Source organism: Cupressus sempervirens, chromosome 3 (assembly GCF_028749045.1).
Source record: "Cupressus sempervirens isolate cs-2001-9-10 chromosome 3, ASM2874904v1, whole genome shotgun sequence".
Taxonomy (NCBI): Eukaryota; Viridiplantae; Streptophyta; class Pinopsida; order Cupressales; family Cupressaceae; genus Cupressus; species Cupressus sempervirens.
Window position 1 is genome coordinate 989214116 of NC_143120.1, and position 17369 is coordinate 989231484.

General features: G+C 34.9%; 1 protein-coding gene across 5 annotated transcripts in view; it reads right to left on the bottom strand.

The window, feature by feature from the left end:
• Nucleotides 1-9525: 9525 nt before the first annotated feature.
• Nucleotides 9526-17369, bottom strand: part of LOC149570076 (CAAX amino terminal protease family protein) — a 100208-nt gene continuing 92364 nt past the window's right edge. For all 5 annotated transcript variants that reach the window (XM_089822735.1, XM_089822734.1, XM_089822732.1 and 2 more), the window contains 3 exons: nucleotides 10650-10712; nucleotides 10404-10528; nucleotides 9526-10004 (listed from right to left, as the gene is read on the bottom strand). In XM_089822735.1, the coding sequence (XP_089678861.1) occupies nucleotides 9851-10004; nucleotides 10404-10528; nucleotides 10650-10712 (342 nt within the window). In that variant the 3' untranslated portion in view covers nucleotides 9526-9850. The remainder of the gene's footprint in view (nucleotides 10005-10403; nucleotides 10529-10649; nucleotides 10713-17369) is intronic.

The following is a 17369-nucleotide window of genomic DNA, read 5'->3' on the forward strand; positions in this document are numbered from 1 at the left end:
GGGTTGAATTTTTGAAAAGTTATACATATTTTTTGAAACATGGGAGTGGGAAGTCTAACAGAGTTGTAGATCCTCTTAGTAGGAGACAAGTTTTGCTAACAGAGATGTAGATTGAGGTCATTGAGTTCAAGGAACTCAAGAATTTGGATCCAGAAGATCCAAAGTTTGGTGAAGGGCTTGTATAGAACCTATTACACTTGACAGGACAAAGTGGTTGGATTTCATAATTCAGGATTGTATGTTATTCAAAGAAGTCAATCGTGTGTTCCAAGAAGTTCTATAAGGGAGAATCTCATCAAGGGGAAGCATAATGGAGGATTCACTAGACATTCTGGCAGAGATAAGACCATTGCTTTTTTTGCTAAGAAGCATTATTGGCGACAGTTGCAACAAGATGTCAAGAATTCTGTACAGAGTTGTAAAATATGTCAAATAGCAAAAGGAGTGAAGGAAAACACGGGGTTGTATCAGTCATTACCTATACCAAAGAAGTTGTGGGAGGATGTCGGTGTGGATTTCGTTCTTGGATTATCAAGGACTCCGCAAGGGCATGATTCGATATTTGTGGTGGTTGACAGGTTTTCAAAGATGACACATTTCATTCTCTACAAGAAGACTAGTGATGTTGTTCATGTGGCAGAGTTGTTTTTTAGAAAAGTGACGAGACTACATGGTCTGCCAAAGAGTATAGTTTCAGATTGAGATGCGAAGTTTGTTGGGTATTTCTGGCATACCTTATGGAAGAAGTTGAAGACATAATTGAAGTTCAATTCATCACATCATCCATAGACAAATGGATAGATAGAGGTCGTGAATAGGAGTCTAGGAAATTGCTAAGATGTTTGGTTGGAGATAAACAAAAAGAATGGGATTTGATTTTACCACAAGCAAAATTTGCATACACTTTCTGTCAATAGGAGTACTAGTAAATCACCATTCTAGATTGTATATGGGAGCAATCTCAGAAATGCTTCTGAATTGAGGAAGTTGGATAAAGGAGAGATAAGTAGTGTTGGAGCTAAGGATTTTGCAAAACGTATGAAGAAGATCCATAAGGAGATGAGGAAGCACATCACAAAGATGAATACACGGTATAATAAGGCTAAGGCAGATGAGAAAAGGAGGCATAAGGAGTTTCAAGTTAGAGAAGAAGTAATGGTTTGTTTGAGGAAGGAGATATTTCTGTAGCTACATATGACAGGCTGAAAATGAAAAAGTTTGGACCATGCAAGGTACTAAAAAAGCATGATTGAAGAAATGCCTATGAAGTAGAGTTGTCTGTTGAATTGAATATTTCACTAGTATTTAACATTTCAAATCTAACATAGTATTGTGAAGGAGGTGATAAAGATGAAGTCACAGAAGCATAGTGGAGTATCAAAACAACTACTTCAACTAAAAAGGAGATTGAGGACACACTAGACAACCAAGTTGGTAGAAGTACAAGGAACAGGGAATATGAAGAATATTTGGTCAAGTGGAAAAGACGACCTATTGAGGATTCATCATAGCTAACAAGGGAGAAGGTTAACCGCCTTGGTTTTCCTCTAAGCACCTGAGACATTACAGGGTCACTTTTCGAATTACCTTGGGTGTTTGATGCAAGAGCATCCTAGATGTAAGGGCAATCTTGCATCACCCAAAAATATTTTTGTTTTATCATTTTTGATAAGGGCTATTTCAGTACAGAGTTACTATTTGTGGAAACTTTCTATTTGTAGCAAGTGGGTCATACAATCTTGGAATGTTCTGATTTCACAAGTGGAGGTTCATCTTAGTCATATCAGCTTTCCAATGGAGTTGTATCATCATACCAAATGTATTGCAAAAATTATTGAGGTTTTTTGGTACAAAACCTTTGAGCTCAAATTTGAAGCCCTTAGAGGCTCTAAAACAAGGTCGAACCTGAATTGGCAGGCACTTGCGCATTTCAAACATGTGATAAGGAGTTGGTAATTCCAAAAAGTACTTATAGTTGAAAATTAGAGCTTTTATGCAAAAGTTATGGCCTCCAAAAGTTGGGGTATGTAAAAAATATAGTTATGGCCAACCCTATGTAATAAAATAGAAAGTAATAGTTAATTGGGGTTTGGTCGGCCTCAAGGGTTAGGGTTAATGTCTAGAACTTTCCAGGGTGGTGAAAAATTACCTATATAAGGAAGGCCTATAGCGATGTCTAGACAATTCTAGGTGGTAGTTTGTGGCTCAATGTTGAAGACTATTGTAAAGAAATCACCCATGTGGTTTTTCATATTGTATATTTGAAAATCCGTAATTCCACATTTGTGGAGATAATAAGAAGCCCATTTTATGTTCTTGCAAAAAAATTGGTCTTCTCTATTTCTGTATGTATGTGTGGTCTTAAGGGGAGCATCTTTCATCAATTCTCTTTGTGAAACCATAAGGAGATTTTATATCAAAATCTTGCAAGATTCATTTTTAGTATACCAACAATATTGCAAAATATGAAGCATTGATTACCAAACTTTGTATGGTTGTACAATGAAAAATGTGACATGTGTGTTTTTGGTCTCTTAGCTCATAATTAAGAAAGTTAGTGATGATTATAAAACAAAAGATGGAAAATTGATGCCCTATAAAAAGAATGGTGAACGATTTTAAGCTTATTAAATTTCAATAACGTTTGAGCTTTCAATAGCTTTTGAGTGAATTCCCAAGGACAATAACAATCTATCACATCAGTTATAGAAATGCTAAGTAATGTTGCATATTGTGTGTTTTGGTGGAGCCACTCTTGGAACTTGCTTATAAGTTCCCTAATCCAAAATGATTTTCCTTATTGTTGGTCATGATTCCTAGTGTTATGGAGATATCTATGCTTATCTATAGAAGGATTTCTTACAATCTAACCTTTCCAATAACTCAAAACCTTTATAAGTTGAGCTTCTTGCTATGTCATTTTAGTTAATGTTATGTCATTTGGGACTTGATGCTACCTTACTTAGATGTCTTGAGCATGATAAGGCCAATATTGCCTTACAAGAAGTGCACAAGGGTATATACAAGGCATATTCTAGTAGTCCTACCTTAGCTAAGTAACTTTGTCTACTAGTTATTACTATCCTGCCATGGAAAATGATTCCTATCATTTTGTTAAGAAATGCAAGCAATGTTAGATACATGGAGACCTAATATATGCACCTATTTAAGAATGGAGTCACTTACGACTACTTGCCCCTTATGTCAATGTGGACTTGACCTTGTAAGAAAAATTCATCCACCTTCCAATGGCCATAAATTTAGTATCAACAATATTAAATATTTTACAAAATGCATTGAAATCATTCTATTAACAAATATAATTGGAAAACAAATTGCTACATTTATTATCAACTATATCATCTATCAGTACATGGTATTCCCTTTTCTGTCATCATAGATAATGATCATCCCTTCAAGAATTGGGATGTCCATAAACTTTGTAAAAAAATCATATTCAACATTTATTGTCCACATCTTATTATCCTCAGGGTAATGACCAAGTTAAGGCCTCTAATAAAACTATCCTAGGAATTCTAAAAAAGATGGTCAATGAAGTTGGTCGTGACTAGTATATCCAGTTATGCTAGCCTTACGGGATTATCGCACAAGTTCCCACACTCTCACAATCGCCACTACATATGCCCTAGTTTATGGTTTGGAAGCTATCTTATCAAATGAGGTTGAGTTGCCTTCTTTATGGGTCTCTTGGTGTAATTTGACCAATGATGAAGACTATAGGGTATCTTGCTTGCCAGGATTAGATCTACTTGAAGAAGACAAACAAATTGTCTTTAATTACCTCATGGCATACCAAATGCAAACATGTAGAAATCATAACTACAAAGTCAAATCAAGAACATTTTAAATTGGTGATCTTGGAAAATCTCAAGAATCAATAAAGCAAAGAAAAAGGGCAAGTTTTAACCCAAGGCTTGGTCCACTTATCATTAGTGTTGTAAATGAATTGGGTGCATACCACTTGATGACTCCTAAAGATAAATCACCCAAAGACCCCATCAATAGCATTCACCTTCACAAATTTTATGCCTTATCATTTCAGAGAATTTCTTCCAAAAAGACCTAAAAAAAATTTAAAAATCATAAAAAGTCGAGAAAATAGAAAAAAAGGCATGAAAAATCCTAAAATTCATGAAAATATACCAAAAAATCATAAAAGGTCCTAAAAAAAGAAAAATATAAACAAGGACAAAATTTAAAAATTTAAAAAAAACAAAACTTTCTTTAGAGGAAACCACTTTGGTGGTATCCTAGGTAAGTACCACATTGAACCAACGCTATGTGTAATGACTTTGCTCCACCTTGATGAAGACAAACAAATTGCCTTTAATTACCTCATGGCATACCAAATGCAAACATGTAGAAATCATAACTACAGAGTCAAATCAAGAACATTTTAAATTGGTGATCTTGGAAAATCTCAAGAATCAACAAGGCAAAGAAAAAGGGCAAGTTTTAACCCAAGGCTTGGTCCACTTATCATTAGTGTTGTAAATGAATTGGGTGCATACCACTTGATGACTCCTAAAGATAAATCACCCAAAGACCCCATCAATAGCATTCACCTTCACAAATTGTATACCTTATCATTTCAGAGAATTTCTTCCAAAAAGACCTGAAAAAATTTTAAAAATCATAAAAAGTCGAGAAAATAGAAAAAAAAAGGCATGAAAAATCCTAAAATTCATGAAAATATACCAAACAATCATAAAAGGTCCTAAAAAAAGAAAAATATAACTAAGGACAAAATTTAAAAATTTAAAAAAACAAAACTTTCTTTGGAGGAAACCACTTTGGTGGTATCCTAGGTAAGTACCATATTGAACCAATGCTATGTGTAATGACTTTGCTCCACCTTTCTTCAGGATTTCCCTTGATTTTCCATCTTGTATTTGTTTTCCTTTCATGTTACAATAATATTTCCATGCTTACCTTGACTTGTGGATTGTTTCACTTTGCTCGCTAACTTGTGCAAATTTTCTCCCCGTATTATAAACAATCTTTTTTTTTAAGGCAGTCTACTTGACAAAACATAACAAAGCTTCACTCGCACCATCATCTATGTTACTTCACCTTGCTCTACAATAAAAACATTCAATTCATGGTTAGACTTCACTTTAACAAACATTTAGCTTTGGACTTATTAAATCATGGCACCATGAAACTAAGATTGAGCAAACATAAGAACATCCTATCAATGTATCAAATCTAAACATATCACTTGTAACAAATATCATTTTGACATGAAGCATAATGTTTTCTTTTTGCTTTGAGTCTTCTGATTATTTCTGATTTTACGTTTTGGTGACATGCCATTTAGCTTTCTCAAGATGGCATTGCCTAGAGACTTTATCTCTATGTTGTATTTGACTAGAAAGGCTAGGATAGGTCATGTTCACTTGTTTGTTGCTTGTGGATTGTTCCTTGGTAATATGATGACTCATCTGAGGACATGATTGAATAAGATCATCAAGGATGTATAAGTCTCATGTGAAACTGGAGCATTCCTTAATTGTCTAATGTGTCTTCCTCCACACAATGGGTATGTTGATTCATTTGGATATTTCAATGTCTAGATGAATTCATCTTTTTGCCATAATAACCTCAATGATGATATAAGCACTTAAATCACAAGAAATTTGATCATCTTCACATATGTTTCTTCTCATCATCACATTTATCTTCAACTCATTTCCTTCATTCCATTTTTCTCATTTATTTTCTTCTTTTCATATCCCTTGTTCATCAACCAATTCTTTCATCTTCTCATTATTCTCAATCTTCTTCCTCATCTCAAAGATCAATAACTTTCTTTATCCAACTAATGCATGCTTCTTAATTTAAATTTCAAATCAATCGAATTGCTTCTTAGCATGTGTCATTGCTCTCTAATCAACCAATCAATCATTTTACCAACGTCTCTTGCGCTAGCATCAATCTCGAACAACTTACAACTTTTCAACTTGACTATACTAAAAATTTCCATCAATGGTTCAGTTGGACTTATCCATTGTGCATTTTTATCAAATGTACGTCTCAACCCAACCACTTGTGAAATATTAATCATTAAATCTTCTCCTTGTAATCTATCAAGAGATCTATCTCATCCCATTTTGTTAGGCCAATCTCTCAAGGGGGCATATCATATCAATTGTCATCCTTAACAAGGTATATTTATGGCATATATCACTTAATCAATTTTCCTTTGAAACAACATGACAAGTTGCACGGTCTAAAAGAGGGGCAAAATATGGACGTGCAAAAATTATCTTCTTGCACCAATCTCAAATTTTCATTAATCAGGGGGATCCATTATTTAATAATCCTACATTCCATCATAATATTATAATTATTCATAATACTATACCATGCATGTTTCTCCATTATACCTCTAATCCATTTAATAAAATATTATATTCTCTGTTAATTCATTAAATACATTAAACAATATAGATTAGATTATTATTTCATCATAATCCATTTTTTAAATCTCCTACATATCAACTGCATTCCTCTATTTATCCTCTCTCACCTCTATCAATTGCCTCCACTTAATACATGTGGGACAAGCACACTTACAACTCTATATCACATCTTCCATACCACAACTGTCTTGTAACCTACTGAGGACATCTATTTAAACCTTTCCCCCTCTCATTTCTAAGGATCCAATACTTACATACTTTTTTAAATTCATTACTTGCATATTTTGATATCTCTCTTGCATTCTAGTTTCCTTGACTATTCTTGCATCTTCATTTTTGCATTCATTTATGATCATTGTTCTTCATTGCTTCTTGTGCACGTGTTTCTAAGAGCATCCATTCTTGAAAAAAACTTCTTGAGAGATAAGCAAGCAACATAGTCAAAAATTCATTTGCATGCATGTGTATTTTAGTTTTGTGATTTAGTTTTGTTTGTGTTTTGCAAGTACTCCATTGTTGAATGTTGGAACAAATTTGAATCTTTGGTTCAGAAATAAATTTCCCTCATCTACATTTGGCACACCCAGTGAGATGAATCTCCTTGTCCTATTATAAATCTAGATTTTGTCGAAATGAAGTTATTTTATTTACAACTATGTGATGCATAGAACATTGTGAAATGGTTTTACACGCCTTCATTAATTTAGATAGATGGATAACAAAAATGGTAGAAAAAATGAATTTTATATATATATATGAGGGGCTAAATTAGCATGTTAAACCAATGTACTTTGGTCATCAGTATAGTGGCTCCCACACTTTTTTCATTGAAAAACTATTTCCCATCTATCTACCCCAGTTTGGACATTTGAATGAGGCTTTTAGTTATGGCATTAACCCTAATCACTCTATAAGGTGCATACTCTAATGTTAACAAATGTTGGCTAGTTAAAGTTTCAAATTGTTTCCTCCATCCTTCCAATGGCATTTTGTGTTCCTGACATACTTGGTACACACTACTCTTCTGACATAGAAAATTTAGAACTTCAAACCTCATTTTACACATACTCAACCACACTAGTATACTAGTCTTATATAATTTTATAAAAACTTAGAACTCTCCAATAACTTCATGTGTGTCAACACATGCTCCTCAACTCTCTCATGTTATAAGGTATTTGTGTTTAATTCCATTTCATCTACAACTAGCTTTTCCATATCAAGATTTTCAAATCTAAATTCAATGATAGTCATTTTCTCAAAACCTTGTCTTCTCAATATTGAGAAATGGAAAAATGCAAATTGAATTTGAATCACTATTAAATCCATCCCAATATTGAGAAATGGAAAAATGCAAATTGAATTTGAATCACTATTAAATCTAGGGTTGAGAAGCTCCTTGACTCTAACAATCAAGAAAGGAAACCCTTTCTCATCAAGATGATCAATATCTCCCATGTGAAAACACCCAAATTGAAAAACAGTTTTATTGCCTTCTGGATTTTTCCAATATCTCTTCACAATGTTTTTTGCCATGATGTATTTGTGTGATGCTGCTTTTGTTGAGAATTGTCATTCCTAATCTTGTGGGCTTGCTAATAGACCCCCAGTCTATGTTGTCCATGATGTGGACCATAGGTAAGGTGGCATATTTCAAAAAATCTGAAATGATCTCATAATTTGAAGTTAGTTTTCCATCATTAAATGTGTGGAAAGAAAACATTTTACTTGTGTTACCAAGCTTCCATTAGCACTATACACATCCACCTCATTCTTTTTAAGGTTGGATATTATATGGTATCCAATATCATCATACAACTTTAAACGCTCATTTTATGAATGAGGTGCAATCTAATTTTTAGGTGTCTAAATTTCCTCTTGAAGGGGGATTGATAATTCCTATAGGAGATAAAGCCTATTAATTACACCAAATGTAGAATTAAATAATTGTAACCGTCTACCCTTTGATTAACTGTCACCTGTTTTCATGTGAGGGAGCTACATATGGGATTGTGGCATATTACACTACAGGATATATAAGATTAAACTTTGAAGTTCCCAGCAACTATTAAGAGCACTTTTACCAGCAAGATTAAGATCTAGAAAATTTGTATGTAAAGTTAGCTAAATCACAAGTTCAGTGAAATATTATGTTTGAATGGAAGAGTCAGAAATGAGGCTGACGCATTTGAGCCCACTCTGACTATTCCCATGACGAAAATAAGTTTTTGGGACTTGATGACAATAGCAAAACTCCTAAATCAAGTAAGAATGCAATTAGTGTTATATGCCATGCGTGAAAGAATGAATCTTTATAGTTAATAAGGAATTCACTATATTTTACTATTTCTTGGAAATATAATTTGGTCAAATAGAGATGAATCTCCTGTTCAACCACAATCAGAGGTGTCTTAAGGTTTCAAGTGCATTTACAATGCCAGCTGTCAGCTGTGGATTCAAGTATCTTGGTGCAGGCTCAGCAAAGGGTGGAAATGTTTGCCAACATTAAGTTACTTAATCTAGTTGCTTCTTGTGGAGGTTCAGCTTTGGGTGGCACTGCTGGTGGGAAGGATTCAATCACGATGGTGGATTTGACTGGATAGTATATTAATTCTTTAGTGAAGTGGGCAGATAGGATGACTGTATGTAAGGTGGCAGTTATGTTCCATTTGTGCTCTTCTAGTTAATAGTTCTGTCAGGTTTGGGGTTTTCTCAGTCTTTCAATTTCGACGAGTGTGGTTGTTCATTTTGTAACAGCTTGTTGATTTCTTAGCATCCATTTCCTATATAAGCGAACACCCGTATATTCGCTACTGATTAAAAAAGAACAAGATGCAGAGAGGCCAGGTTAAGTTTCTCTTCCTCTATCCCTCTTCTATCCAAGTATTCAAATTTTATGGTCAGTTGTATTAAGTCTTTTCTAAGTTGCCATAGAAGTTGTTTGCCATGCCAATTCATTTCAAATTTTCAATAACTAAACAATATTGTCCAGGGATAATTTTACTATTTTCCTTTGGAAAGAACCATGCTATGTTAAATTTCTGTGAAAATAATTCACTCAATGTAGACATAGACTGTGATTGCATTCCACGATTAAAGGTATCTTTCTAATTAAGATATTGTTTCAAATTGAAAAGTGTAAACAAAACAGAACTTTGAAAATTAATATAGAGCTATGAAACTCCTAGCTAAGTGATTTTCTAATTATAAATTTACCTGTAATAAAATATTGAGTAAATTTTGGCTTACTGGTGTCTCATGTGAATGGTTCATATACTATATGATCTCAATTATCAGTTTGTGAAGCACCTTCTAAATGCAGCCGAGTGAGCTAAGAAGTCATACTTCAGCCATTAAACCATGGCGATGGAAATTTTCCACATGTTCCCAGTTTGATTCACAGCCTAACTGTTAACACTATTTCCATTTTCTTTTAGATCAAAGTATCTCCATAACAAGCCTCCAATGAGATTGTTTAGGGAGTGAGCAGCTATTGGTACAACGAGACTTGAGGCAGAAACTGCTGCAAAGCCATATACAATCCCAACAAAGGAAGCCCTGAACAGATGACAGAACAATCCAGAGTATCAGACAAGAAAGTCTTCAGATGTTCCATGCTAGAATTCATTATAACATTAAACTCCACTTTGAAACTCATTCTGGTTTCTGAGTCACTTTGACCGACTTTGATCAACTGAGTAGATTAATATAGTTTATAGTTTATTTCTTTTTATACAGTCGTCTCTCATTTTACAATCATCAACACTTCCATTTCCAAGCACAATCACCCAAAAAGCTTGGAAAGAAAGAGAATCTCAACCATGAAAGTTTGACTGCATAGAAGTAGTCTCTAAATACACGTGTTCATCATCAACTGACATTTTTTCCGAGTGAAGAAGCCTTGAAAGATATTCCAATTACTGAAAATCAGAATATGAATGAAGCTATATATTTTACCACAATGCAAAAGCAGATTTCCTGCCTCCTCCTAAATGCAAGGCTCCAAAAGTAATTCCTGCTACTGCAATGCCCTTCCAGTCAATCCCAACGATAGGAAGCAACGCCCCACGAAAAAGTAGTTCCTTTGATATAACAGAATCAATGTGACCAAAAGAAAAAGCATTGAATTCAGCTATCCAGAAATTTCATGCTAAGATAAAAACTCCTAGACAAAGAAGATTTAAAATTTTAATCTTGATTTACCTCACCAATTCCAGGCAAGAATGACACAGCAATATAATCCCATGTCTCCAAGGACCCAAGGACCTGAAAAAGAAACAGAAATAAAAACAAATCAGAGATCTAGATGCCACTGTGATTACAGTGAAGTGGATTTTTCTTAAATAATGAAAGCATCATGACATTTAAAAGATCCTTCCTTCAAGAGAGTCCAACATTAGAACTAGCAAAACCAAAGAAACAGCTGTAAATAAATGGTTCTTTAAGATTTGACCATGCACTGCAGAATTGTACAAAAGATGCAACCCATGCCACAAAATTTCATTTGAGAAACCTGGTACTCAAGTCATGTTATAGTGGGCAGAAAAATTTAAAAGATCCTTCCCTAGAAAGAAACCAACATTAGAACTAACTAAAACCAAAGAAACAACTGTTAAATAAATAGCTCTCTATGATTATTGACTATGCACCACAGAATTGTACAAAAGACAAAACCCATTGCACAGAATTTCATTTGAGAAACCTGGTATTCAAGTCTAGTTATGGGGAAAAGTAAAAGTATTCTATTGTATCAATTGCATGTACTCATGCATCAGATATTGGTGAAAGCTAATGCTGAGGACAGTTTATTGTCAAAGAATGGGCAATGCTCTAAAGCAGAAAATGTATTAAGAGACCAGTTTTCCCAAATGACTTCATATTTTAAAATTAATAAACATGTTGATAGAATAAAACACATGTTTCAAGGGCTTTCTATATACACCATGCTGATTGTTGTCAGTGTATAAAAGATGGTGAATGAGCCTAAAACAGTTGTTATAAAGGCAGGTTCTCTGCTCATTTGTGGATATTAAATTCATTTTCATAAATTGCGAAGGCGTTTTAAATTCACTTATAGCAACCATGTTCAAATTTCTTGTTTCTAAAGGTCAGAAGGGTGTAGGATAAAATTGTTAAAATTTTACAGGAACTCAAAATAGACTTAGATACGTGGAAAATCAAGATTACACTTTAAGGCCATAAACCTGCTAATTATCAGTAACCTTACTCACTTCTGTTAATGTTTGGTAGCTTCAGTTGGATAAACCCATGAGACTAAACTAAAGATATATATATATATATATATATAGTTAAATAATCAATTGTTATACTAATTAAATAATAATGAATTGACATGTCCCATGAAGGGACATGTCTCTCCATGTCTCATCCACAATGTAAGAGCGAGATTGCTGCCCTTGAAAAACGTTTACCAAAGAGGCAATGTTAATACATTTGCAACAATCATGATAAAACGACATGGTATCAGAGCAGGTTCTTTCTTGCCAACCTGTGATGTTAAGCATCAAAAGACAAACAGAATTGTAAAATCTAAAGTTTGTTTCAGAATAACAAATCTATGTCCTGTTTAGAAATAAAATTATTATAATCTGACTTATGTCTTGTGGTCGCATCAAAATACAATAGCTAGCCGTCTGTGATTGGCATATAAATAAAATATTTGTTTGGAATAATTATTGTTGCTGAGGATATGAGATTTGCGTAAGAAATAACAATAGCTGGCGGTGGAAGTAAATTACAGTAGGATAGAATAAAAGCCTTAGAGATTTGCAATTAATATTGCAGAGTTCTCAGTTTACCATATGGAAAATTTAATCTGAGTTTACATGGTTTAAATTCGAGTGGGTTTGAATTAAATTTACCAACTATTCTTCTATATTCCTTTTGTGATTATTAAAAGAGACGATTATCTGAGGCTACTGCTATACCATGGAAAGTAATATTTGACTTTGGAATATTTGTGTGGGCCTTTATTTATATATACGTCTGGCTGTTGTGGATTTAATGAAAAATATTCTTAAGGTTGGAGTTGGCAGACATCAATAATATAGTGTGATGAATAAATTTATCATTATGTTACGTTTCTTATTAAGCCAAGCAATATAGTTCCATCACTGTAATTCCTGGAATTATTCAGTTTTGGCCAAGATTTTTTTTTTTGGCAGAAATGACATCTCCACAACCCCCTTGAATAAGAATAGGTGATGAGAGAAGTTGCTACTGTGAGCAAGTGTCAAGTGATCTGGGTGTCTTGTGCAAAGTTCTGTCTATAGGAAGTGAAGCTTGGTTTGGGGGCAGTGAGATGCTTGTGTATGATTAACTCACAAAGCATGGCATTCACTTGTTGTATCTGCTCAAAAGTACCTTGCTGTAAAGAACCTTATTGGAACATGTAAATGTTAACTGACCTCTACAAGTGAAGAGCTCAGGAAGATTTTAATGTTGTTATGCCATGGGTTTGGTTTGGAGGTTTTGACATCAAATTTTCCTAAAACTTCATCATGATTAATTTGGTCAAGAAGGAGACAAATTAAAACTCCGTAAGCAAACAATTTAAGGCATACACAATAGAGAAAGTGGGACAATCATTGGACCCGAAGTGACAAGGTAAAAGAAGGTATAATATGTCATTTAAAAAATATATTAATATTGTACTAGGAGTGTGATCCTCACTATACAATGTTTATAATTATTTCTTAATTCATTTATATGGATAGATATAAATTTACCTATATGGTGTTATATATGTATATAAAGTAATAATATATGAAAGACATAGATCAAAGATACATACTTGGAAGATTGAATATGTGTGTGTGTGTGTGTGTGTGTGTCCAAAGTATATATTTAAATCAGATCTTTATCTATATTAAATTGGAATGATCTTATATCATTATGCAGAATTATCCTTGATTATCATGTTAGTCTCTCTCTTATTTTTTTATTTCAATACGTACAATAAGAGTCATTTCCCTTGATCTTTTCCAAGAATGCTCTTGCAGGAAAAGGAGATTGATATCATATTCAGAGTGTGTTTGACACTTCTTCGAAGGTAACTTTGGATGAGGAGCTCACATGATTGATATTCAGAGGGAGTTTGAAAATCCATGTGTGACTGCATGATTTTGATGGGCCTACACCCTGTGTACATCATGAGGAAGTGATTTCTTCCAAATGATTATCACTTGTATTTGCAGATGTTATTGGAAGCATAGTTACACATCCTGGGGGATGAGGGGCAGGAGCACAAGTTTCTGGGATGGGGGGACAGACAGGCCTCAATTTGGGGACGGCAGGGGGGCGGCAATGGGGGATGGGAGGGGGGGACGGGGTTTATATTGTATATACTATACATATGATACTCAAAATGCTAATTATGAAAAGATGTGTAACAATATAAGACATAAATATGAAGTATAAGTTCGTCAAGACCGCTATTGCTAGTTTAGTTTTAGTATTTACATTGCATTGACTATTGAACAATGAACAATGAAAGAGAACTAACTTCTAACTACTAACTTCTATCAAATAACTTAAATTAAAATAATGTCATGTCCCCACTCTAGCTCAGTCTAGCAGAGACATGTGAGTCAGCTTATTATGGGGTTTTGTAGGTTGACAGGGTTGGATAGAGACCCAGTATGGTTATTCAGTGTTGGGGATTTGATGTTCCAGCAGTTATTGATCAATCGGGAGACGTTCCTTGCTTTTAGGAGGCAGTTCCTACTTTTTAGGAGGTATGATCATGCCCAGGGTTGGGTCTCCATGAGATTACTCTTTGGGTTCAGTTTCAGAGGAATAGGGCTTGTTTCCTAAATTTTGGGAGCATCCCTAGATTTTAGGGATGAGACTGCTAGTGGATCCTTGATTTCCAACTTCAGTCACAGATAGGTGACAGGATGATTTTATGGTTTGTGATGTCAATTGAGCATTTTGTGGCTATTTGGGTTATATTTTTAATATTTCCTAAGTTAACGTTTAATAATTAAATAAGGCTTAGTTATTAGCCATTTTGGAGTAATAAGGGGTTTTTTGGCCTCATCTGGATGTGCATCCTATGGTGTGATAGCTCATTGGAAAGGTCTCGAAATTCTCTAAATCTTTCTATTTGGTCTCAGGGCAATTCAGTGAACAGATTTGTCTATGAGGAAAAAGGTCATTTTCTAGTAACATGACCACTTTAAAATAAGAAATTATAACACTTTCAGTACACAATGCCACTTGGAGACACTTAGGGTTCAATTTGCAATTGAGAGGGGTTATAAGGAGATGGAAGCTTCATTCTATGATCATCTTTTGCATATTTGACAACTTGTTTATGAATTTTCTCTAAATGGGTGATTTCTAGTCTGGGACGCAAACCCCAGGTCAGTGATTGGCTAGGATGTAGCCCTCAGCAATCTTTGGCACCGAATCTCTTAGGTATTGTGCGTGGTGATTAAGGACAAAGGCATCAATTCTCATTGGGGTTTCAACGTGGCATATCATCTTTCCAATTGGGACGCGGTTCATTGTAGCCTATGGGACGCCATTTGCAGCAGATACACCACGTGGTGTATAGAGTATTGCTTGTATTTAGCTCCAAATGTATGTTGGATTCGAGAACAATCTTCACCTTCCAGTTTGAAATCAAATTTGTATGTGAGCTTTAGGAAATGCATTGGATTTATTGCTTGGCTCTATAATTCAGACAAATCTGCCTAGTACAGTTTGCAATAATTCTGATTTTTACTGAATACCTTATTTATTTCAGTCTTGTTTCATGGTTGTTCCCTATTCCTTTCTATGTTATAAAACCAATAAAAACAAACAAACCTTTCTGCACTACTATCTAGTTCTGCAAGAAAACATAAATAAACAGGAAAACAGATTTTAAAAATATAAAATTACAGCAAATCAACAGAAGAGATCCATCAAGGATCTTTCAAATAATCAAAGATTGAAGATTCAAATGGCATCAAAGTATGAGTATCATTATCTCATCAATCATTCAATGGCATCATAAACTTAATTACATCAAATAGCAACAATCATGATATGGTCACAATGTTCAATGTTTCAAACTTCAAATAACAAATATGATAATATCCAAGTCCCAGTACAAACTACAAAATCAAAAGACAAAATGTCAAATACTAAAGACCAAAGGACCACCAAAATGCAGTAGAGGCTGCCTAGAGGCCACTAATCATCCATGTCAACCTGAGGCTTAGGCTCAACAAACTCATCCTCTGAACTCTCGGCCTCTTTGAGGGTAAGAGCCACGAGAGGAATACCAACCAACCCCACATCAGAAGTATTTGCATCCTTAAGGGCTCCTTTGGCTCTACATCCCATAGTGTTGTAGGGCTCTCCCTGTACACACGTCTTGTGATCTTTAATACATAAGGCACAGTGTACAGCCACTGGCTTCTTTGCTTTCTCAGAAGTAAGTATGTTCCTCTTATGAGAGTGGATGAAGCCATAAGTAGACTAGCTCCTCTCAGAAGTTGAAGAACTAGATACCTAAGATAACATCATAACAATCAAATGACTAGTATGAGAATCATAAAATTGAAATTGAAATTCATGACTAAAACACTAAAGTAAAAGTGAAAGTAGAATTTAAAAGTAAAAAGTAAAGGTTCTAAAGTTGGAGAACATGAAACCTAAGATAGGAGACGGATGGCTAGTGTGGTAGTTGTTGATTTGGGTCCATGACAATTCCACCACAAAATAGGATCCTATTGTGTCATTGTTTCTATGTCGGCCTTTGCTCTAGCTAGATAGCCCCTAAGAGTAGAAAATTTGGTCCACTCAGTGCGAACCTTCCCTGCTCTCAATGTCATACATCCTATCAATGCACTTGAAGAATCCTTCCTTCACCTAAAATTCAAATTTTAAAATCAGTAAATTAACAAATTAAATATTCATAAGTGCAGGTGTACTAACTTCTAACTTTCAAGTGCAAGTGTACTAAATTCGAAATTGATAGTAAATTACCTCATCATCATTCAGTGGTGTAACTCTCCCAGGTATAGGCATGTACCACTTCGGATTCAATGCATAAGAAGCCATATGTAAGGGAGTGTTGAGGCTGTCCCATCTACATTGAATAATAGGTTGAATGTGCTCAGTGTAAAATAACAAACTCGGTTCCCTCTCTCACACAACTACCCTCATCTAGTCAAGCATAGCATCAATGCACTCATACACCTCTCCAAGAGTAGTTGCTTCCGCATCCCCATATTGGATGACTTGGAAAACTAGAGTGATGAAAGAGACAATGTATTTTGCATCACTCCAAAATAGACCACTCTTTACTATCTCCTTCAGCCTCAACCCCTACTCTGTCCTGAAACCATCCCACCTATTCCACTCATTCATCATAACCATGAGTTGCAATGACTCCATGCAACCCAATCATTCTCTCCAAAAGAATGAAGTAGGATGCATATCGAGTCTCAACTGGTTTCAGGAACTCCTTCCTTGTGAAGCTCCTAAAAAGCGCATGTGATGTGTGGTGATTGCAAATAAACATCTGCACATCTCTAGCATCACTCACTACTCCCTTAATTCAGGGAATCTTCCCCATGTCCTTTAGTGCATTGTTCATGACATGCACACAACATGGAGTCCACCAAATATGTCTGTAAGTTGTCTCAACAAGTCTCCCTGCAGCTCTACACACAGGTGCCACACCTGTCACTACTTGGACCACTTTTTGTGGCTCAACCTCCTCAATAGCATCCCAAAGTATATGAAACTGAAAACCAGTATCCTTTTGATGCCTTGAACAATCAATAGCCTTGAGAAAAAATGGCCCCTCTATGCATGCAATGATGATATTGATGAGTGGATGGTTCCTCATGTCCATCCACCCATCCATGATGATGTTGCAACCATACTCCTCCCAAACAGGCC